The sequence below is a fragment of the Ovis aries genome, chromosome 11 (genome assembly GCF_016772045.2).
Source record: "Ovis aries strain OAR_USU_Benz2616 breed Rambouillet chromosome 11, ARS-UI_Ramb_v3.0, whole genome shotgun sequence".
Taxonomy (NCBI): Eukaryota; Metazoa; Chordata; class Mammalia; order Artiodactyla; family Bovidae; genus Ovis; species Ovis aries.
This window is the reverse complement of record NC_056064.1, coordinates 28,114,019-28,135,739: the sequence shown is the minus strand read 5'-3', so window position 1 is coordinate 28,135,739 and position 21,721 is coordinate 28,114,019. Positions and strand designations below refer to the sequence as shown.

General features: G+C 53.2%; 1 protein-coding gene across 10 annotated transcripts in view; it reads left to right on the top strand.

Moving 5' to 3' along the window:
* PIK3R6 (phosphoinositide-3-kinase regulatory subunit 6) overlaps positions 1 to 20,816 on the top strand; it is a 48,845-nt gene extending 28,029 nt beyond the window's left edge. For 7 of the 10 annotated variants that reach the window (XM_042255645.2, XM_042255644.2, XM_004012693.6 and 4 more), the window contains 12 exons: positions 1,649 to 1,814; positions 3,988 to 4,074; positions 5,293 to 5,716; positions 6,054 to 6,132; positions 6,860 to 6,982; positions 8,830 to 8,940; positions 10,788 to 10,878; positions 11,163 to 11,233; positions 11,722 to 11,812; positions 12,182 to 12,297; positions 17,505 to 17,617; positions 18,201 to 18,827. In XM_042255645.2, coding sequence (XP_042111579.1) covers positions 1,649 to 1,814; positions 3,988 to 4,074; positions 5,293 to 5,716; positions 6,054 to 6,132; positions 6,860 to 6,982; positions 8,830 to 8,940; positions 10,788 to 10,878; positions 11,163 to 11,233; positions 11,722 to 11,812; positions 12,182 to 12,297; positions 17,505 to 17,617; positions 18,201 to 18,354 — 1,626 coding nt within the window. In that variant the 3' untranslated portion in view covers positions 18,355 to 18,827. Of the gene's footprint in view, positions 1 to 1,648; positions 1,815 to 3,987; positions 4,075 to 5,292; positions 5,717 to 6,053; positions 6,133 to 6,859; positions 6,983 to 8,829; positions 8,941 to 10,787; positions 10,879 to 11,162; positions 11,234 to 11,721; positions 11,813 to 12,181; positions 12,298 to 17,504; positions 17,618 to 18,200; positions 18,828 to 20,411 lie in introns of those variants that run through there. The other 3 variants (XR_006061160.2, XM_042255647.2, XM_060395417.1) reach the window with 3 other exon arrangements.
* Positions 20,817 to 21,721: the final 905 nt, after the last annotated feature.

Here is a 21,721-nt window from a genome sequence, read left to right as displayed (position 1 = left end):
ACTTGGTAAATATTTAATTAATTCACTTATAATCAATTTGTAAGATGAAGCAACAAGATGAGATGGTCCCCAGGGTCCCTTCCAGCTCTGATTCCTTGTCCCTGTCATCACTTGTGTTCATTCAGTTGATCATTCAGCAGGTATTTACTGGAAGCCTCAATAGTCAGAATGACCTCTCTCCCTGAGCCCAGGAAGTTAAGCCTTTGCTCAGCAGAGCCCTAGCTCAGAAGAGAGAGCAAGTCCTGCAGTGCCCACCTGTGTCACTTCTTTGGGTCCCGGATTCTCAGTGATGAGCTGGGATTAGTTGGGGAGTAGGGAGTAGGACACAGCCCGAGAATGGTGACCCAGGGTGGTTGTCAGGTCAGGGTGGCAGGACTGTACCCTGGAGACGGAGCCTGCGGTGCTGGAGAGTGTGGTGCCGCTCTTTCAAAGAGGGAAGAACTCTTTCAAAATCTATTTCTATTAAGGGGAAAGGCTCTGGTGCTTTACCCTTAGCCTCTTTTTTTTTTTTCTTTTAAAGAATTTTTTTGATGTGGGCCATTTTTAAAGTATTTAATTTCTTACACTATTGCTTCAGCTTTATGTTCTGGTTTTCTCACCCCGAGGCATGTGGAATCATAGCTCCCCAACCAGAGATGGAACCCACACTGCCTGCTTTGGAAGGTGAAGCCCTAACCACTGGACTGCCAGGGAAGTCCTCCCCATCACCTCCTTAGCACTCGCTAATCTACCTTTTTCAAAAGAGAAAGCAAGCTGCCAGCTCTAAAGCCTTGGCAGCCCATAGTACCTGGCTAGAATTTAATAACAGAACTTTGTGATCATTCCCTGGTGGCTCAGATGGTAAAGAGTTGGCTTGCAATGCAGGAGAGCCGGGTTCGACCCCTGGGTCAGGAAGATCCCCTGGAGAAGGGAATGGCAACCCACTCCATGATTCTTGCCTGAAGAATCCCATGGACAGAGGAGCCCTGCGGGCTACAGTCCATAGGGTCGCAAAGAGTCAGACAAGACAGAGTGCTTAACACTTGTGATTATTATATTCAGCTTACTGATTTTCTGAGAAGTAACTGTAGCATTTTTACTTAGAGCAGCAATATAAAGTTTCCTTTTGATACAATTTTGAACCAAAGAAAAAGTGCACCGATTTAAAGAAAAGTAATGATTATAGGTGGTATGTCAAAGCAGTATAGGAGTGACAGATGTTTAGGAAATATGCAGCAAGTAATGTGTTGAGCACCTACTGTGCCGGCAGATGTAATAGGGGTTGGGGAGCTGTCAAGGAAACAGACAAAACTGCCGCCTTCCTGGAGGTTACATCCTAGTGACGGCAGAACAGTGATCCAGAATGCTTGGTGACATTCCGAGGAGGGTGGGCGTCAGTGTCATCCCTGGCCCCCTGGGTTCCCGGTCGCCAGCCATCCCCCCACAACAGGAAGTGAGGGGCCGAGGGGGCCCCCTCATCAGCTGCAGAGAGCATCAGGCAACAGCGAGTCCCTGGATGTGGGGAGCAGAAACTATCCTGGGGAAGTTCCTGCCGGTGTCCGGGGCAGGGGAGAGGTGCCACCAGGCCGTGCGTGCACCTCCGGACTGGGCGCAGCAGGGGCGGGAGGTGCTGGGCCAAGGCTCAACCTCTGATGCTCCTTCTCGGCAGGCCAGCTCCCGCCCCGACCTGGAGGGCTATTTCCACGCCGTGGTGACAGCAGTGGAGCAGATGGCCAGAGAGCCCAGCCCTAGCCGAGAGGGCCACCTGGAGAGGCTGGAGGAGATTTACTGCTCGCTGCTGGGGCCGCCGGCGGCCGCCAGGGGGCGCTGCGGCGGTAAGAAGCAGGCGCGGTGAGCTGCGGTTCGGGCACCTGCAGGGGGCGCCAAAGAGCAACTCTAAACCAGGCGGGAGCGGGCCAGTGTGGCTGAAGCAGGGGTGGGACACACAGCAGCTCCCAGGAGCCCGGGGCCTGAGGATGCTCAAGAACTTGAAGGTCCTGGGTTAATATGAAGGCGGGTAATTTGGTCATGATAACAGCTGACACCTACTGGGCACCTCCCTACACCCCAGTTGCTGTTCTCAGCAGTTTACATGGTAGTTTAGACTCTTTTATGCCGTGTCCGACTCCAGCGAACCCATGGACTCTAGAATACTGGAGTGGATTGCCATTTCCTTCTCCAGAGGATCTTCCCCACCTAGGGATTGAACCTGGGTCTCCTGCGTCGCAGGCAGATTCTTTACCGATTTAGCTACAAGGGAAGCCCTTGAAACAGTTTGCACAGATTAAATCAGTTAATCCTCACAGTAAACTACTTATGAAATAGAAAGCATTATCCCCATTTTACAGATGAGAAAACTGAGTTAGAAAGAGGCTATAAATCTTGCCCAAGGTCACCCACCTCCTAAGTAGCTGAACTGAGATTCAAGCATAGGCTGTCTGGTTCTTAGGTGTGTGGTGTTAGTTGCTCAGTCGTGTCTGACTCTTTGCAGCTCCCTGGACTGTGGCCCACCAGGCTCCTCTGTCTGTGAAATTTTCCAGTCAGGAATACTGAAGTGGGTAGTCATTCCCTTCTCCAGGGGATCTTCATGACCCAGGGATCAAACCCAGGTCCCCGGCATTACAGGGGAATTTTTTCACTATTTGAGCCACCAGGGAAGCCCGTCAGTATATTATAATAACCAATGTGCTTCCCATGCAGAGGTCACAGGATCAGTTCCCGTTCAGGGTAAGAAAACCCCACATACCTCTCGGTGCAGCAAAAAAATAAGTATTCTGTAGTGCTTCTGATTACCACGTGGAAATACGTATTCATGAAGCTCCCCATCCACCCAACCCTACCCCTAGTCCCAAAGCTGGGCCAAACCCTGGAGCAAACCTGGCTTTGCTCTTCTTGGGTACCACCTGCTAACTCAGTGGTAACTCTGCATTGGCAGGACAAGACCTGTCTGGACTGTCCCCACCATCTCTGCCATATCCAGACACCTGCTTCCCACCCAGGCTTGCCCAGCACATCTTACTGACCAGCCAGCACCCCCGTTGATCCCTTGCTTCTAGGGGGCTGCATGAGACTGTGGTTATGGGCACCACATCATGGGTAAAAGCATGGACTCTGAAGCCAGATTGCCTGGATTTAAATTCTGGCTCTGCCCCTTCCTTTCTGACCTCAAGCCAGTTACTTAACCTCTCTGTGCCACTGACTCCCCCTCTGTAGTGAAGATACTATTCCCTGTGACCTTGGGTCACTGCTAGCACCTGGTGAGACAATAAGCGAGGTGAGAACAGTAGTAAGTGTTCTGTGACCGTGGGTTGCTCTCCCCTGAGGAAGCTGCAGCCTTATTCTGGAGGGAGCCGTGCTCTGGGGAAGTTAAACCCTAAGGCTGCCCATTAGGTGTGCCCAGTGTGCAGCCAGTAAGGTCTGGGGAGGGAATGACTCCCAGGGCTGGAGTGTCAGGAAGCTTCTGGATGGAGGAGTGGGGATCAGCTGGCCCTGGTCTCATCCCTGGATGCAGGCTTCCCTCTGCACTTAGTACTTGGCCGTGAGTCTGCAAAATCCCCTACAGGAGCATCTATTGCACCCAAGCTCCTAGAGAAGACCCTGAGAAATCCAGAGGCCTCTCCCCCTGGTCTGCTTGTGGACAGTGGGAAGGGCAGCGTGGTGGCAGCGGGGCTGGGGGTGGGACCGCAGTGGGAGGGGCCCACAGCGGGAGAAAAGGTTCTGAAGGATAAAGTGGACTCGCTTGAGAAGGGTCCTACAGTTCCAGCTAGGAAGTTTGCAGGAAGCAGGAGCCACTAGGCGTGCTTGGGTTGCGAGGGGACCAGGGGTGTTAGCTCCGATGAGCTGATGGAGGCAGAGAGGCAGAGGAGCTCAGCAAGGCCAGACATGGGAGGTAGCGGGTCTCTGCCATTTCCTCTGGGCACCCTGACAGGGGCTGGGGGCGGGGGTGGGGCAGAGAAGACTGCCACAACCCTCTCCTCCGTGGTCTCCACAGCCTGCTCCTTCCTTCAGGTGACCCCCTGCAGGACCGGGCGCTGAGTGTCCCTCTGCCCAGCCCCCGCATCACCTTCCACCTGTGGACTGACGAGGAGCAGCTCTGTAAGCGCCTTGGACCTCCATGGGGAGCGGGCTGGAAATCATGGGGGACATGCGTGTGTGTCTGTCTGTGCACCTGTGTGTTTATGTGTATGTCTCTCGGTATGTGCGCTGGTGTCTTTGTGTGTCTGTGTGTGCACTGTGTGTGTGTCTATCCCTGTGTATCTCTGTCGTGTGTCTGTGTGCATGTTTATGCCTGTGTGTATCTTTGTGTGTCTGTGTGCCTCTGTGTATGTGTCTGTGTTATCTCTGAGTGTCTGCTTGTGCATCTGTTGTGTGTGCCTGTGTGCATCTTTGTATGTCTGTTTGCATGTGTGTGTGTGTGTTGTCTCCGTGTGCCTATGTATCTGTTGTGTGTGTGTGTGTGTGCTCCTTGCCCCTTGAGTTGTCTGCAGCATCCGAAAAGCATTTCTCTCTGTCAGAGGAGCCCTGTGCATTAGCCTCTGGTCACATGTGTCCAGAAAGTGCCACACACCATGTTGATGCCAATAGGCAGTGCATGCCCTAAGAAGGAGGCAGGCGCCAGAGAAGCTGTGGTTCCCGGAGCAGGAGGTAGCCCACACTTCCCCTCCATGCTGGTGTCGGTCCCCTTCCCCCCCAGGCCCTGCTCTTCTCAAGGGAGGGGGAAGTCAGAGGGGTAGGTTGCAATGGGCAGTGCCAGGCTGGTGAACCAAGTTCCAGGTCCACACACCCTTTCACGTGCTGGGTCACCCTAGATGGGCTCAGTGCCCTCGGACCCTCAGTTTCCTCACGAGCAACAAAATGAAAGGCAATTGGAAAAGCCCGGAGGCCTCTCCAGGAGCCGATGCCCTGTTGTCTGTGTTCCAGGGGAAGCTGCCGGGGAGTGGGAGCATGGGAGGGTGCTCGTGAGCCCGCGGGGAAGAGGGCTTCAGAGTCTAGAGACAGTGCATTAGCTGATGTCTTTGCGGCAGGACTTCTCAGAGCCTTTTAAGCTGATGTCTTTGCGGCAGGACTTCTCAGAGACCTTTAAGCTGATGTCTTTGCTCTCGAGCCTTTAAGATGTTTACTTGTGGTATGAGTGTGTGAGGTTCTCAGTCTCTGTTTGCCACATAACCTCTGTTCCTTCTCGAAGCATCTCATGGGGCTTCTGTTCAGCTAACAAGTGTGTGGCAAACATGGAACCACCAGCCTCGTGGGTGAGGCCCAGCCAGCCTGGTGTCCCCTCTCCACCCTGACAGTCCCCTTGGTCTCATGTCCCAGGGAAGGAACTGGTGCTCTTCCTGCGCCCGCTAACCCAGCTGCGCCTCAGTGCAGACTTGGAGGCCTTGGATCTTCAGGGCCTCCTGCCAGACTGGGAGTTGGCCCGGGCATCCATGCTGTCCACCGACAGCGGCATCGAGCGGGACCTTCCTCTGGGGGCCGACGAACTGCTGACACCTGGCAGCCCCGAGGCAGAGCGAGCCGGGCTGCAGCGCAAGGGGGGCATCAAGAAGCGGGTGTGGCCTGCGGACATCATGATGCCCAGCAGCTGGGATGGGCCCCCAGGGCTGCACCGGAGGACTGGCAGACCCAGCGGGGATGGGGAGCTGCTGCCTGGCATCTCTCGGCTGCACACAGCGCGGGTACTGGTGCTGGGGGATGACAGGATGCTGGGGCGCCTGGCCCGGGCCTACTGCAACCTCAGGTAGGGCCCCAGAGGGCGGCTGGGTAAGGTCGGGACACAGGTGGGCCTGGCCTGGGCTGATGAAGAATGGAGAAATGGGCTGGGGCAGGCCGAGACCAGGGTGGAATGGGGGGCGGTGGTACACTGTGTTCCCCCCAAACCCCACACCCAGCCACCATGGAGCACCATGCTCCCTGCTTTACTGCACCCATTCTACAGATGAGAAGGCAGAGGCTCAGAGTGAGCAGGTCAATTGGCCAGAGTCAAAAAGATATTAAGTAACAGAGCCAGGAGGTGGAACCAAGTCTGTGGGAAGCCCAAACCCCTGCTCATGCCTGCGCTCTGCTCCCTCTGCCAGGAAGCGAGAGACCCAGAGGTTCTGCCTCACCCCCCGACTCAGCCTGCAGCTCTACTACATCCCCCTGCTGGCGCCCGAGGTGCTGGACTGGGTGGGGGCGGGGGTTGGGAGAGGGGGAACCTAGGGGAAGGGGTGCAGGGCAGGGTTGGAGGTGAGCCCTGGGGAAGTGTTCGAGGGTGTCAGGAGGAGGAACTGGGGTCAGTCTTCCTTAGGATGCGGAGCTGGGCAAGACCTGCAGGGCTTCGATCACAGAAGCCACAGACATGGGCCCTAGGGGTGGCAGAGATGCCTGTTTACTGTGGCAGCCTGCCCATGACCCCACGACACCATGGCTGATTTCCTTTTGCTTGTCTGATGGAATCAGTGGCAAGCTGATGCTCAAACAGGAGGGCCTCTCTTACACACACACACACACACACACACACACACACACACACACACACACACCCCTACCCCTTCCTAGGGGGAGATGAAGCTGCACTGGCAATATTTCATTTCTATCACCCACTCTACTTCTGACAGGGGATCCTTAAATTCAAGGCACTGCTTGTCTCTCCCCTTTAAGGCTAATGACCGTTTTTCGGTGTCCCTGGCAGGCATCCTCGGGAAGGCGGGTTCCAGCTTCACCTCAAGTATGAGACCCGTCTTCACGTGGTGCAGAAATCTAGGCCCCAAGAGCTTGAATAATTTGACCCATTCCCAAAGCTAGTTTGTCTAGGACCAGTACGTGGGGACCCACCCCCCACCGAGCAGGAAGAAAGTGCCAGAGAGGGCCTGACCCGTCCGCCCTGTCCCCTTGTTCACAGACGTCTGCAGCATCCAGGCGTTCGGAGCTGGGAGAGTTGGCCACGTTCCTGGGCCGCGCGGACCCGTGGTATGAGAGCATCGTCAACACCCTGTGCCCCACCATCCACAAGCTGGCAGAGATGGTAGGGGGGTGAGGGGTAGTGATGGGAGATGGGGGGCGTTTTCTTGAAGTTTGACCTCAAGAGTCAGCCGCAAGGGGCCCCACAAGGGATAAGGCAGAAGAGGGGCCCTAGGGAGCTGGTGGCTATAATTTACTCTGTACCAGGCACCTTCCTGTCTGGACAGTCCCGCTGTGTGGAGAGGACAAGGGAAACATTTTTTATTCTTTATTAAAGTGTGTAGGCCAATGATATGCTTCTCATTGGAAACTTGTGTTTCCTGGGCTGCTTTGCAACGGTTGCAACAGTTAACGTTCCTGAGCACGGCTCCATGCCAGGCACTGTTCTAAGCACTCCCACCTGCAGCCCTACCAGCTGGGTACGCGTGCTTGTCTACTTGCTATAGTCACCACATCCCCATTTTACAGATCAAGCAGCTGAGGCACAAAGAGATTAGGTCTCTTGTCCAGAATAACAGAATGAGTCCCACTTGGAATAAGGCAGCTTCATTCCAAAGCATGTTCTCTGAGCCACAAGCCATCGTGCTGTCCCCAGGCCCAGGCGGTGGTGAGGACAGGCAGGGAAGGGGCTCGTCTTTCACTGATTTGAAAGGCCTTCTGCTGTCGTATGTGCTGCGGACATTCTTTTCCCACTTTTTCCATTTCAGTCTTATCAGAAGTGGGGTTTGTTCTGACCTACAGAATTTCAAATATGTTTTTCCTTTATGGTTTCTGCCTTTGCAGCCATGCTTTGAAAGACCTTCTCCATTCCAAGATTAAATTCACTGATAATTTACTCTAACACTTTTAGCATCTAATTTTTTACATTTAGATAACCTGTCTGCAATTAACTTCAGTATGTAATTTTATTTTTTCCAAGTGTTTAGATTATTGTTGTAAAGCTATTTATTGGGTATACTATCAGCTTGAAATGCCACTTTTATCATTTATTAAAATTCTTACATATGCTGGAGTTTATTCTTTCTCAGTGATCTATTCATTTCTGTATAAATTTGCACTTTTATATTTTAATATCTGGCATGATACATTTACCTCATTACTCTTCTTTTGCAAAACTTTTCAGACTATGTTTATTTATCTTTCCATATAAGTTTTAGAATTCCATTGTTGAGTCTGTTTTGGATTTTTCTTTTCTTTTGTTTTGCCATACTGCAAGGCATTGGGATCTTAGTTCCCCAACCAGGAATTGAACCCATGCCCCCAGCAGTGGAAGCACAGAGTCCTAGTCACTAGACAGCCAGGGAATGCTTGTCAAGTTTTATTTTTAATCTCGTTGAGATTTTGATTGAATTTTGGAGAATGACCTTCTTTAGCACATTAAGTTACCCTCTGGGGGTGTGGTATAACTCTTCACTTCTTAAAGTCTTTATTTCCCTCAGGATCGGTGTTCAGTCTTCATTTGTATTATTTTTTTTAGATTCCACATGTAAGTAATATCCCATGAAATTTGTCCTTCTCTGTCTGGCATACTTCCTTTAGTATGATAATCTGTAGGTCCATCCATGTTGCTGAACGTGGCATCATTTCATTCTTTCCTGCGGCTGATATTCCACTGTATATATGTGCCACAGCGTCTTGGTCCATTCATCTGTTGATGGACGTTTAGGTTGCTTCCATGTCTTGACTATTGTAAATAGTGCTGTTATGAACACCGGGGTGCTGGATGGACCCTTTTGATTAGGGGTGGAAATCAGCCGGCAGGAAAGGCTTGGACAATGCTGAAGAAACAGCGAGGTTAGTGCAAGGCAAGGGGCACGAGGGGGTTTTGGAGTTTCTCTGTAAAGAAAGTGGCAGCTCCCGCAGCAGTGTGGAGGGAGCTGGCTGAAGACAGTCTCCCTCCTTCCCTCACAGCCTCTCTCCCTGGACACATCCCAGACCGTAGACCCCTTCATCCTAGATGCCATCACCTACTATGTTCGCATGGGCACCCAGCCTGTCTATTTCCAGATCTACACGGTCAAGGTAAGCTTCCCACCTGGGGCTCCAATGAGACCAGGGCAGCCTGTTGGACTCCAGGCCCCCACAACCTGAATACCCTGGCTCCGGGGAGCCAGGGGACCAGGATGCAAGTCATAAACTCATCCAGACATTCTTTTTTTCCCCCTATATTTATTTATTTTATTTCCCTGGCCATATCAGGTCTTCCTTGCTGTACACAGGATCTTTCGTTGTGGTTCACAGACCCTCTAAGTTTTGGCCCATGGGCTCAGTTGCTCCTCGGCATGTGGGATCTTAGTTCCCCAATCAGGGATCGAACCCATAGTCCTCTGCATTGCAAGGTGGGTTCTTAACCACTGGACCGCCAGAGAAGTCCCCCATCCAGACATTCTTGGTTGTTGACTTTATCTTCTTCCTCTCCGGATAAGTAAGATAATCATTAACTTCTAACACCTCAAGTTCAAGCAGAAGCAGACTTCACGCAGAAGGACTCTGTCCTTACATCCTCCCCATCATCCTTGCCAACCTCACCTCTTGCAGCAACTGCCCTCACCTCTGCTCTGCTCACCCCATTACATGATCAAGTGCTTCTCCTGGGTGCTCCTGCGATGCTCCAGGCCACGCTCTGGCACCTCCCTTTGTCATGTACCTGCAGATGCCAGTGTGCCGCCCCACCAAGACTCTGAGTCCCCTGAGATGAGACTATACTTTGTTCATCTTGAGCCTCCTGCTAGCAGCACAGTAAACTCTGTGTGTGTGTGTGTGTGTGTGTGTGTGTGTGTGTGTGTATCAGAGGATGGGTCAGTGTGGGACTGGCTGTGTGCAGTGGGTATAGAGTTAGAGGCAGTGTGAGGTAGTGAGAAGTTCATGGTTCCCCTCCCGGTCCCTCTGCATGCTCGCTGTATGATCACAGCTCCCTTTACCTCCCTCACATTGATTCTCCCCACCTTTTCTTTTTTTAATATTTATTTTAATTTATTGACTGCATTGGCTTGTGGCACACGGGCTCTCCTCTGGCACCTCCAGAGCATGCAGGCTTAGTTACTATGAGGCATGTGGGATCTTAGTTCCCTGACCAGGAATTGAACTCATGTCCCTTGCACTGCAAGGTGGACTCTTAACCCCTGGACCCCCGGGGAAGTCCCCCGCCCCACCTTTTGAAAAAATGACTTTATGTGCTCATTTATAGGCTGTGCTGGGTCTCTCAGCTGTGCTGGCTTTTCCTGAGTTGCAGTGATCGCGAGCTGCAGTTTGCAGGCACCTCACTGCGGTGGCTTCCCTTTTGCAGAGCACCGGCTCTCGGGCGCATGGGCTCAATAGTGATGGCTCGAGGGCTCCAGAGCCCAGGCTCAGTAGCTGTGGCACACAGGCTTAGTGGCTCTGTGGCATGTGGGATCTTCCCAGACCAGGGATCGAACCCATGTCTTCGGCATTGGCAGGCGAATTCTTTACCACTGAGCCACCAGGGAAGCCCCATTTTCCCCATTTATAAAATGGGGAAAGTAATCTTCATCACGGAGTTTTTGTGAGCACTCAAATGAGTAGAAAAATATATTAAACAATTGATGGGGGAAGATGACGGCAAGGCTGTCGGCACATGGAAGATTCTAGGACAGTGGTGGGAAGTTCAAAATCCCACATCCTGGGACTTCCCTGCTGGTCCAGTGGCTAAGACTCCACTCTGGGGGCCTGAGTTCAATCCCTGGTCAGTGAACTAGATCCCACATGCTGCAACTAAGACCTAGTGCAGCCAAATAAGTAATAAATAAGTAAATATTTTAAAGACATCCTGGGCTGTGGGGGTTACTGGGAGCTGCCCCTGGCAGGGACAATATCCCCCAGCCTCCCTGCCCCCTGCAACCTCCCTCCAGATCTTCTCTGGTGACCTGAGCCAAGACCCTGCCGAGGACATTTTCCTCACCGAGCTCAAGGTCAAGATCCAAGACTCCAAGTTCCCCAAAGGTGAGCATCTGTCTCCCCTTTCCCAAAGCTCAGCCGACTCAGCTTCCTCAAGGCCCACTTCCAGAAAGTCCTCCCACCTCTCACGGCCCCATCCCACCCCTTCCTTCCCACCTCTGCTGAATACCAGAGTGCCCTGTCCCGTGCAGGCTCGCCCAGCCCTAAGGGCAGCCTGGTCCCCCCTGAGATGCAGCCTTTCTGCTCTGGAACAGATGCAGCTTCACCTGGGCCTTGATGAGGGAGGGATAGGGCCTCTCACCTTCATTCAGCGTCTTCTCTTCCCACAGATAGTTTTTCACCCCGGAGGAGAGGCGTGGCTGAGGGTCCAGGGGCTGAGCTCTCCATCTGCTACCAGAAGGTCAGTGGGCGTGGCGCCGTCAGGAGGTGGCCAGAGGCACCACTGGAGGGAGGCAGGTGTCAGGAACATGGTGGGGGAGAGCGGGGAGCAGACAGAGGGACCTTCTGACCTTCCTTTGACACAGCCCCCAGTTTCCCGACCTCCAGAGCGTTTTGCAGGGATGGGTGGGTTATGACTGGTCTTCCATATGGACAAGGAGGCCATCTGATGTAAGGAACAGGGCGCTGTCCCTTTGTTCAAAAATATCCTCCTCCCTAGCTGACCAGATGCATTGGAGTACAGTCCTCAGTCTAGAGCGAGGAACGTGCCCCCAGGATTGAGTGCTCTGAGCCTTCGTCCTCTGGTTCCTTACTGGACGTTAGCTTAACTGGTGCTCAGGGCAGTGGCAGGAAGCAGAGAAGGAGGGGTGGGGAGACAAGCAGACTGTTGATGTGGGGATGTGCGCCCTGTCCTGAGGACCCCTTCTGTCCCTGCGTCCCCCTCCCCAGGCCCTGCTCAGCCACCGGAACCAGGAGGTCACCGTCTCCCTGCGGGCCACTGGGCTGGTCCTGAAGACCCTTCCAGCCAGTGACACTGAAGGTGAGGAGCTGGGCAAGCAGGGAAGCTGGGGCGGGAGGAGGAGAGAGGGTGGAGGGCCAGAGATGGAGGGAGCAGGGGAAGGCAGCCTCCTTCCCCGTCCCTGGGAGAGCAGGAAGATGGTCCAGCTCCCACTCATGCCGGGCCCAGGGCTGGGCACCAGGCTGCCTGGCGAGGCCCAGCCCGGCCCTCAGGTGGGCCATCATCAAGCCACCCAGGGTGACGCTCCCCTGCATGAGCGGGTATGGGAAAGGGTTAAAGTGGGAAGGGGCGGTGGTCACGGTGGGTTCGTGTCCTTCTTAGGACATGGCATCTCCAGCTGCCCTCCTTCCCTGGAGGCCTATTCACAGCCCCGCATCTCACCCTTCCCAGTTTCAGGGCCCATCTACTGCACCCCCACTACTGCGCCCGACACAGACCACACGTGCCTGAGAGTTAGTGTGACAGAGATTGTGAAGACCTCCAACTTGGCGGGAAGGTCCTTCTCTGTAAGTCCTGGGGAGGATGGGAACCGGGGATATTCACACAGGGTAGGGTGAATCGGAGAAGAGAGCCTGGGGAGGGTGTGCAGAGAAGAGGGAGTGAACCCCGAGCCTTTGTGAGCCCCTGCTGTTGGAACCAGTCTTCCTGTTGGGAAGAATCTGATTTCCAGTCTGTTTGAAATATTGAGCACCCACTGGCCCTCTTCCAGGGCCCTGGACCTCAGACGCACACAGATAACTACAAAATGCACCCGAGTCCTGTATGCCCTGCTCACAGCAGCCAAAACAGCAATGGCCCAGCCTTTGTGTTTGTTTTTGGCTGCACTGGGTCTTCATTGCTGTGCTTGGGCTTTCTCTAGTTGCAGTGAGCAGGGGCTATTCTTCCTTGTGGTGCTTGGGCTTCTCGCTGTAGCGGCTTCTCTTGTCATAGAGCACAGGCTCTAGGGCACGTGGGCTCAGTAATTGTGACCCACGGGCTTCGTTGCTCCGTGGCATGTGAAATCCTCCCGGACCAGGGATCACACCTGTGTCCTCTGCATTGGCTGAGGGATTCTTAGTGACTGTAGCATCTGAGAAGTCCCAGCAATGGCCCCAGGCTTTGACCAAATAAAACCAGCCCATGGCCCTGCCACTGCCCTTTGCCCTTTGCTCTTATTGATACTCATAGAGATACAAACATAGGACCTGCCCATTTTCTCCCCTATCTGATGGCCACTCTGGATGTCACTGCCCTAGTCAGTTGGGCTTGGAGTGCATGATTACACCTGAACCATGTTGTCAGGAAGCCTGGACTCCCCCCTCACCCAGGCAGATGCTCCCTTTAGGTCAAGCTGCCTAGGAGGTCTGATGCCCAAGTGTCTTGAGTGCTTCTGTGACATCCTGCATCCCTGCAGGTCAGGATATCTTATCACTTCCCACCTCATCCTAGCCCTGGGCATTACTCGACCCTTTCCTCTGGACTCTTTTTCCTAAATCAGCTCCTTAAATAGATAGTGTTCTCCACGTTGGTCCATGACCCACTTCTTTTCTTAGCTCCTGGGCTATCAAAGCTATGTCTGTGGCTTTAGTCCAAGTTGTTCAGGGCACCCACATCTTTATCTCCTGCTCTGACATTCACCTCTGAGTGTCTGACCCCTAAGTTAGCATGAGCTGGGTGTCCCACAACACCCCAAACTCAAGATATTCAAAACCGAAGCCAGAGCTTTCCAGTAGTGGAGTTCCCTAGAGCCAGACTGCCTAGACTCAGATCTTGGGGCTCTCATTTACCAGCTATGTGACTCTAGGGAAGTGTCTCCAGTTTTCTGTGCCTCAGTCTCACTGTCTAGAAAATGGGGATAATAATGGTAGCTACTTTATCCGGTTGTTGTGAGGACTGAATGATGGTGGCATGTAAAGGTTCTAGGAGAGCACTTGTCCAAGGCAGAGCTATATATGTGGTATGGGATTATTTAGTCGCTCAGCCGTGTCAGACTCATTGCAGTCCCATGGACTCTGGCCCACCAGGCTCCTCTGACCATGGGATTTCCCAGGCAAGAATACTTGAGTGGGTTGCCATTTCCTTCTCCAGGGGATCTGCTCGACCCAGGGATCAAACCAGTGTCTCTTATATCTCCTGCATTGGCAGGTGGATTCTTTACCGCTGAGCTATCTGGGAGGTCCCATATATGTGTTAGCGGCTGTTGTTATTTCATGCCCTCCTCCGCTGTGTCCATCTCCTGTCCAGTGAGGCCATCATTAACCAGTCACCTTTCCCAGAAACCTGGGAGTCAGCTCAGATGCCTTCTCTTCCTTACTTCCCTTTGTTTGCTGGTGTTCCCTCTCAAATGTTCTCATGCCCCTCCCTTCTTCTCCATCCTCCTTTTGGTCCAGCAAGGTTGACCAGCTGTCCCAGTTTGCTGGGACTGGAAAGTTTCGTAGGATTTGAGGCTCTTGGTGCTAAAATTAGCGAAAATTCTAGGAAAACTTGTCATTCTTAGGCCAGATTTTTCATCCACCTCCTTCTGGACAAACTCAACAGCACCCCGTTGTCACACCAGTGCTCCTTCAGTCCACCCTCCACACTTCTGCCCATGTGATCTTTCTAAAACAGACACATCACTCCGTGCTTAAAACCCTTGATCATCTTCCTCTCTGCAGGCAGAAGGGTGGAAGAACTTCAGTGTTGCATAGCTTGGTTCCTCTTCCTCTCCGTTTGCAACCCCAGCCAGCCTTGCACGCCCTTGACACTGGGTTATCTGTGATACCAAACCTAACCTGGGTCCTCTCGCCCAGGTGCAGTAAAGCCAGTCTCCTGACACTGGGTTGTGGTGAAGAGCAGTGTAGCTTTTGTTGCAGGTGCCAAACAAGGAGTCCAGGGCAGTTGATGCTCAAAACCACTGACCTCCCCAAGGAGTTTCAGCAAAGCACTTTTAAAAGCCAGATGAGGGAGGCGCATCCTAGGGTATGTGATCAGCTGGTATACAGTTCTATGATTGGTTGATGGCAAGGGAACGGAGTGATGTCATAGGCAGTAACACCATCAGTCATTAGGTGCCAGTGGGTCTGGGGGCTACGTGCTCATGATTATGTAATTAATAATTATCATGTAGTTAATTTCTTCCATTGGTGGTGGTTTTAGCATCTGTAATAAAACAACTCAGGAAATGTGCATCAGACACTGTGATCTAGGTACTTCAGAGAGGAGCTGAAGCAGAGGATATGGGGGAGGGGCCTGTTCCCGGGAAGGCCCCATAGCACCCTGCTCAGCTACATTTGGAAGTGTGCTGGCCATCCTTCCTCTGTGCCTCACTTGGCCTGAAACCCCGTTCCTCCTTTTCTCTTCCCTGTCCTCCTTTAATAACCTCTGTTTCTCTTTCAAGATTAAACTAAGGTGTCATCTCCCTCAGGAGGCCCTTCCCTGCACATCCTCCACCCCTCTCCCCGGAGAGCTACGTCCCCATGTCTGTGCCCGCTGCCACCCTTCCCCCCCACCCCCGGCAAATCCTGGGGACATGGCCATGGCAGCATTTGCAAAACTATCAGTGATGTGATCTCAAGGCCTCTGTAGGGCTCAGGCCCTTCTCCACCCTCCCATCATTCAGTGTGGGAACGGCTCACAGCAGGAGCTCTCCAGATGTCTCCTGATTCAGCCTCCACCTCTGCAGGTTCTCACCCCTAACTAGAGCTCCCTTTTTCTGGGGCAGCCTCTGCCCCGGAGGAGCCCTCTACAGGCTGAGAGCTCTGTACTGAGCTGAGATCTCCAGACAGGATGCTCTGGGTTTGAGCTTCGAGCGCCAGGGTGGACCTATTTCCTTTTCATATATTTCCTCTTTCAAAGTCAGTTCCTTACAACGGTTTCTATTTTGAATGACCTCTTTAAATAACCTGGTTGTGGGATTTTTGAAAATCTAAACAGCCCAGTGAGTTCCCTTTCATCTACAAGGTAGTTGCTAATAGTAACATATTTTTGCTCTCAATAGGTGAGAAAGAAAAAGCACAGAGAGATTAAGAATCATGTCCAAGGTCACACAACTAAGAAGTGGCAGAGCCAGGATAGGAACCCGGGTGCTCTGGGTGTGGAGTCTCTGACTCTCTTCCTGGGAGATTCCTGCACACCCTGCCCAGAGACTTCTGGCAGCCAACCCTCCCAGTCCACAAAAGTCCGGCAGAAATGCCCAGATGAGCCTGACCTCCCCAGGTTTAGTCTCTGCTTGCATGCATACATGCCCAGTCATGTCTGACTCTTTGCAACCCTATGGCCTGTAGCCCCCCAGGCTCCTCTCTCCTTGGAATTTTCCAGGCAAGGATACTGGAGTGGGTTGCCATTTCCTCCTCCAGGGGATCTTCCCGACCCCAGGATTGAACTTGCATCTCCGTCATCTCCTGCACTGGCAGGCAGATTCTTACCACTAGGCCACCTGGGAAGCCCTTCGGCGCTGTTGTGAAAGTGAAAGTTGCTCCGTCGTGTCCAACTCTTTGTGACCCCATGGACTATACAGTCCCTGGAGTTCTCCGGGCCAGAATACTGGAGTGGGTCACCTTTGCCCTTCTCCAGGGGATCTTCCCAACCCAGGAATTGAACCAGGGTCTCCTTCATTGCAGGTAGATTCTTTACCAACTGAGCTATCAGGGAAGCAGTTCCCTGCAATTTGACAGCAGGAGGACGGATCAGCCCTGCCTACAGTGGTGACCTTATGAAAAATGCCCAGGCCTGGGTTGGACTCCAGACTGCTCAGATCAGAATCTCTAATTTTATGTTTGGGAAAGGCGGTTCTGTGCTTGAAAGAGGTGGAGACTAAGGCTCTAGAAACTAGTGTTCCATGGTGGTGGATCACCCAAAGCTGCTGTCCACATGTGGAAGTGGCCAGTGACCAGAAAGGCCCTCAGAGCCCCGTCTGGAACCCAAGATGCTCTACCTTCCCTGTGCTTGAAAGAGGTGGAGACTAAGGCTCTAGAAACTAGTGTTCCGTGGTGGTGGATCACCCAAAGCTGCTGTCCACATGTGGAAGTGGCCAGTGACCAGAAAGGCCCTCAGAGCCCCGTCTGGAACCCAAGATGCTCCACCTTCTCTGAGAGGGGGAGGGGCCTCTCAGGAGCAGCAACCCCCTGCCCCACCTCAGTGCTCCCCAGGTCACAGGTTGGAGGGCTGCCTCAGGGCTGTTTTCCTTTGGTCCTGGGTGCATTTTCTAAGAAGCCACAGGGCTTTGGGTTTCGATGGCGGGGTTTCCTCCACCCCTACCCGGGTTTCCCAAGCAGAGGATGGATCCCTCCTGCCTGTCACTGGTCCCCTGGAACAAACTGATACAGGCCTGGTATCACTCACAGGGGAAAGTTGCCACTTTCTAGACCTTCTGTCTCTGCCCCAGGGAAATGATCTTGTATGCAATCCAACTAATAACTGGGGTCAGGGCTTATAAAAACCTGGAAGTATCCCCCAATTCCACACATAACACGCCTGTCATATAGGAGGTGCTCAGGTCACTGGAGCACCTGGAGGGTCCAGCTGCAGCATCCCAAGTTGTTTTTTAAATTAAGGACAACAGATTGGAAAAAAGAACTGCACAAATGACGGGCAAGTCAAGGACCAGGGCAGCCTAGAAGCACTTCCTGCGGGGCTGTCACTGCTCAAGAGTCACTTGTAGAAAGAGAGGCAGGGGCCCCCATGAACAGGGCAGGAGGTGTTGGCTGGGCCATCTGTTACCAAGGTGACGCTCCCTGAGCTGTTTCTGTTGCAGGTGGTGACAAACACCTTCCGGACAACCAACATCCAGATCCAGAGCCAGGACCGGAGGCTGCTGACCCTGTCACTGGACAAGGACAGCTGCCGCACGTACAGGGATGTGGTCAGGTGAGGTTGGGCTCCATGGCAGCCAGCCCCTCCCCCTCCTGCCTCGAGCCCTGAACACCTTGAAGGGGGTTTGGATCCTGTGCCAGGCAGGTGTCCCAGATGGGTATGGACTCAGGTGATGACTTGAATCCAGGCAAAAGAGCACTTGAGTGGCTGAAGGTGGGCAGCAGCTGAGATTACACTGTTCCAAATCTGTTCTACAGACGCTCAGCCTGCAGCCCTTGACCCATCCCTGAGGCTGGCACTGCTCCCCACTCCCCCACAAGTACACACACACACATACACAGGCTGCTCTTCTGAGGCAGCTACGCTACAGTTAATGTGACACTGGAGTCACCTGGGAGGTGTATTTGGATCAGGCAGGCACACAGAGTGACCCGCCTGGGCACGTCCTCTGCCTGTGTTCACCCCAGCATGCTCTTTCTCATTTTGACTCTTCCTCAGCTCTCATCGGCCCCTCCCCCTTATCTATACCAGACAATAAAGGGTATATTATAAAGGTATATTGTCTATACCTTTAAAATGCCCAGACAGATCTGACCCCTGAGATGGGTCTCCTGAGCTGGCCTCTCTCTGCCCATAGGTTTGAGGTTGCTCCCTGTCCAGAGCCATGTTCCAGGACCCAGCAATCCAAGGTGCTGGGGCTCAGCTCCCACCAGCAGGAGATGGAAAGGAACAAAGCCAAGGCTAAGCCTCTGCTGATACCCATCAACACGTTCTCTGGCATCGTCCAGTGAACCCGAAGGGGAGTCCGAGAGTGGCGGGCTTGAGAGAAAGGATACACCGCCCGTCCCTGCCCCAGAGGCTAGAACAAGTTTCCCTGGGGCGGCTTCCAGCCACATCTAGAAGCCGGCAAGTGCAACGGAGCCCAGGACAGGGGTGATAGAGCAGCCCCCCCACAAAGGCCCAAGGAGGCTGTGACCAAGCTGTGCACACAGAACCCAGCTCCTCAAGCCTGCGTCCACTCCTGCATGAATTTCCAGTTCCTGCCTCTCCCACTCAGGCTGAAACCAAGATGAGAGCTGCGGTCCGGGCCAGGGCCCAGCAGCCTGGGGAAAATAGGAAGCAAGCAGCGGCAGCCACAACCCTCCCTTCCCGCCCAGGCTGTTCCCTTCATCCTTGCCACCACTCCCAGGCGGGCGTCTCTCCCAGGTGAGACGACATGTTAGATTCAGTAAATGCACACTAAAGTCTCTCTGCTTTCATCTGATATCCAGCAATACTTGTATGTTATTTCATTTAATTTTTTTCTTTTGGGCCACTCTGCATGACCGGCTTCCCTGGTGGCTCATACGGTAAAGCGTCTGCCTGCAATGCGGGAGACCCAGGTTCGATTCCTGGGTTGGGAAGATCCCCTGGAGAAGGAAATGGCAATCCACTGCAGCACTCTTGCCTGGAAAATTCCACGGACTGAGGAGCCTGGTAGGCTACAGTCCATGGGGTAGCAAAGAGTCAGACACGACTGAACGACTTCACTTTCACCCTGCATGACACGTGGGATCTTAGTTCGCCGAGCAGGCATTGAACATGCACCCCCTGTAGTGGAAGCACAATCTTAACCACTGGACCACCAGGGAATTCTCAATATGTGTATTTTAACAGACAGCGGAGGCACGACTTAGTCTAACCTGATGAGTCCGTTTAGCTAGGTGAGAGCTTGGTGAAATGTTCACTGGTGTGTTCTGTCCACCTGCCCAGCTCCCTCCTCATTCATGTTCACTGAGGGCCTCCTGACCAGCGCTATTGCCAAAGTGGAGGTGGGAATGCAAGTTCGTTTCAGAGGAGCCAGAGATTAAAGACATCAGATTTCTTGGCTTTGAGTTCAACAGCGTATATCTAGATGTTAAGTTCATACCTATCACCTGGGCATGGTGACTCTGGGATGGAAGAGTCCCTTCCAAGTTTGGGACCGAAGAGTAGAGAAGTAGGCACTTCTCTTGTGGCCTTAGTGCCCCAGGAGTGGGGGGCAAGTCTGAGCACATTCTCAAAGCCTAAGGAGATGGTGTAAGAGGGGCTGCCTGGGGTGGTCAGGCAGATGGGCCCAAGAGTAGCCTTAAAGAGAGCCCCTGCGCCTCTGTGGGCATGGGGAGCCGGTAAGGTTTTTCCCAGATAGCTGAATGCAGACAAGCCCAAGGGGTCTCACTGTGAAAGGGAAGAGGTGCAGCCGTGAGGTGGCAGCAGGGACCCTAGGATATGGACTGCGGATATCTTGATGGACACCACATGGCGAAGGCTCTGCTGCTCATTGGCTGCTACTGCTGCTGCTGCTAAGTCGTTTCAGTCATGTCTGACTCTGTGCGACCCCAGAGACGGCAGCCCACCAGGCTCCCCCATCCCTGGGATTCTCCAGGCAAGAACACTGGAGTGGGTTGCCATTTCCTTCTCCAATGCATGAAAGTGAAAAGTGAAAGCAAAGTCGCTCAGTCGTGTCCGACTCCTAGCAACCCCATGGACTGCAGCCTACCAGGCTCCTCCATCCATGGGATTTTCCAGGCAAGAGTACTGGAGTGGGGTGCCATTGCCTTCTCCGGCTGCTCATTGGCAGTCGACCCTAAACAGCTAAGATGGAGAGGTCAGTGAATGTGCAGTCCTCCACTGAAGCTCTCCCGTGAGGAGCCCAGGGAAGAGGGGGGAACTAGGAACAGCCCTGAATGTGACTAAGGTGACTTTAAACTGGAAATGACTGGCATCACTGAACATGGCTAGATTTTTCTTTTCTGTCATTGGGGTGATGTTAATTGATTCATACCAATTTGCGCAACAAGTACTAGATTCTTGAACTAAATGTTTGCAGGATTTACTCAGAGTTAGGGAGGGCTCTGAGCCTTCCCTCAACAATTTCCCCACCAGTTTACAAAGAAAGCACGACGTAGACCAAATTCTGCTGCACATTCAGGTATGCATTGGCAAGTAGCCCCTCATCCTCACCCCCAGCCAAACTAGCTGCTCTGAACAAATCTTGCTTGAAAAGTTCACGGAACAGCTCTTGTTGAACACTGGGCCATCCCGGAGTAAAGGCTGCTATTCCAAAGGGTTTGGGCTGCTGGAATCTCTGGATTCTAATACTCTGTTCACCAAGGGAGGAAATGCCTCAAAAAAAATTATAAACAATCCCCGTGACATGTGAAATTTTGCCAATATCTTTCGGGATAATTAATAAATCCACTTCCGTTGATGTAAAATTGTTCACGTGCTAGTATTACTGCCTCTGGAGTGACTTTTGGATGAAATGTTAGCTAGCCACCCCCGGAGTGTGTATCCCCAAATGGACAACAAAGCATCTTAGGGATAATTTAAAACCATCCAGGGACTTCCCTGGTGGCCCAGTGGTAAAGACTCTGTGCTTCCAATGCAGGGGGCACAGCTGGATCCCTGGTTGGGGAACTAAGATCACACATGTGGCCCAAAATAAAAACCGATCCAGGACATACATAATGTTGGTGGGGTGGGGGTGTGCTGGAGGGCTGCCTGGAGGAGCTGCCACCTCAAGTCCGCCTTCAGCTGTCAGTCCCTCTCAGGGGATGTCTCCACTGGAGGAAATTGTGTTGCCTAAAGTCATGCCTCTTCCAGGGGCAGCTCACATCCAATCAGACTGTTCTAGGCCCTGGGGACAAAAATAGCACTTTGATTCTGATGGGAGAGAGACAGTCAACAAGATAAACCCCTGAAATAGAAGCCAGTAGTGTGTCTGACAGGGACACTGCTGTGGAGGAAAATAAGCAGGAAGGTGACCAAGTGAGCCTGGGGAAGGGGCAGGATTTGTCAGGGAGGGAGGCAGGGACGGTTCCTGAGGGGGAACCGGATGGTCCTTAATCAGGGGGCCAGTGAGTAAACACCTGAAGGGCATGACGTGGGGGCGGGGTGTCATATCACGAATTCATTCTCGCTCGCCAAGTTTTCCTTGCCTCTAGAAGTTCAGGGAGGTAACTCAGCCTCGCGGGCGACGTGGGGCCCTGAGGGGCGGCCTGGAGCGCACCCCGCAGGCCCCAGCCCTCAAGCCTCCCGCACCTGCGCACGCCCCGCAGGTGCGCCCCGCAGGTGCGCAGCCCCCGCCCCCGAGGTGCGGCGTCCTCCGGGCGGGGCCACTTCCGGGCCGGTGGCCGG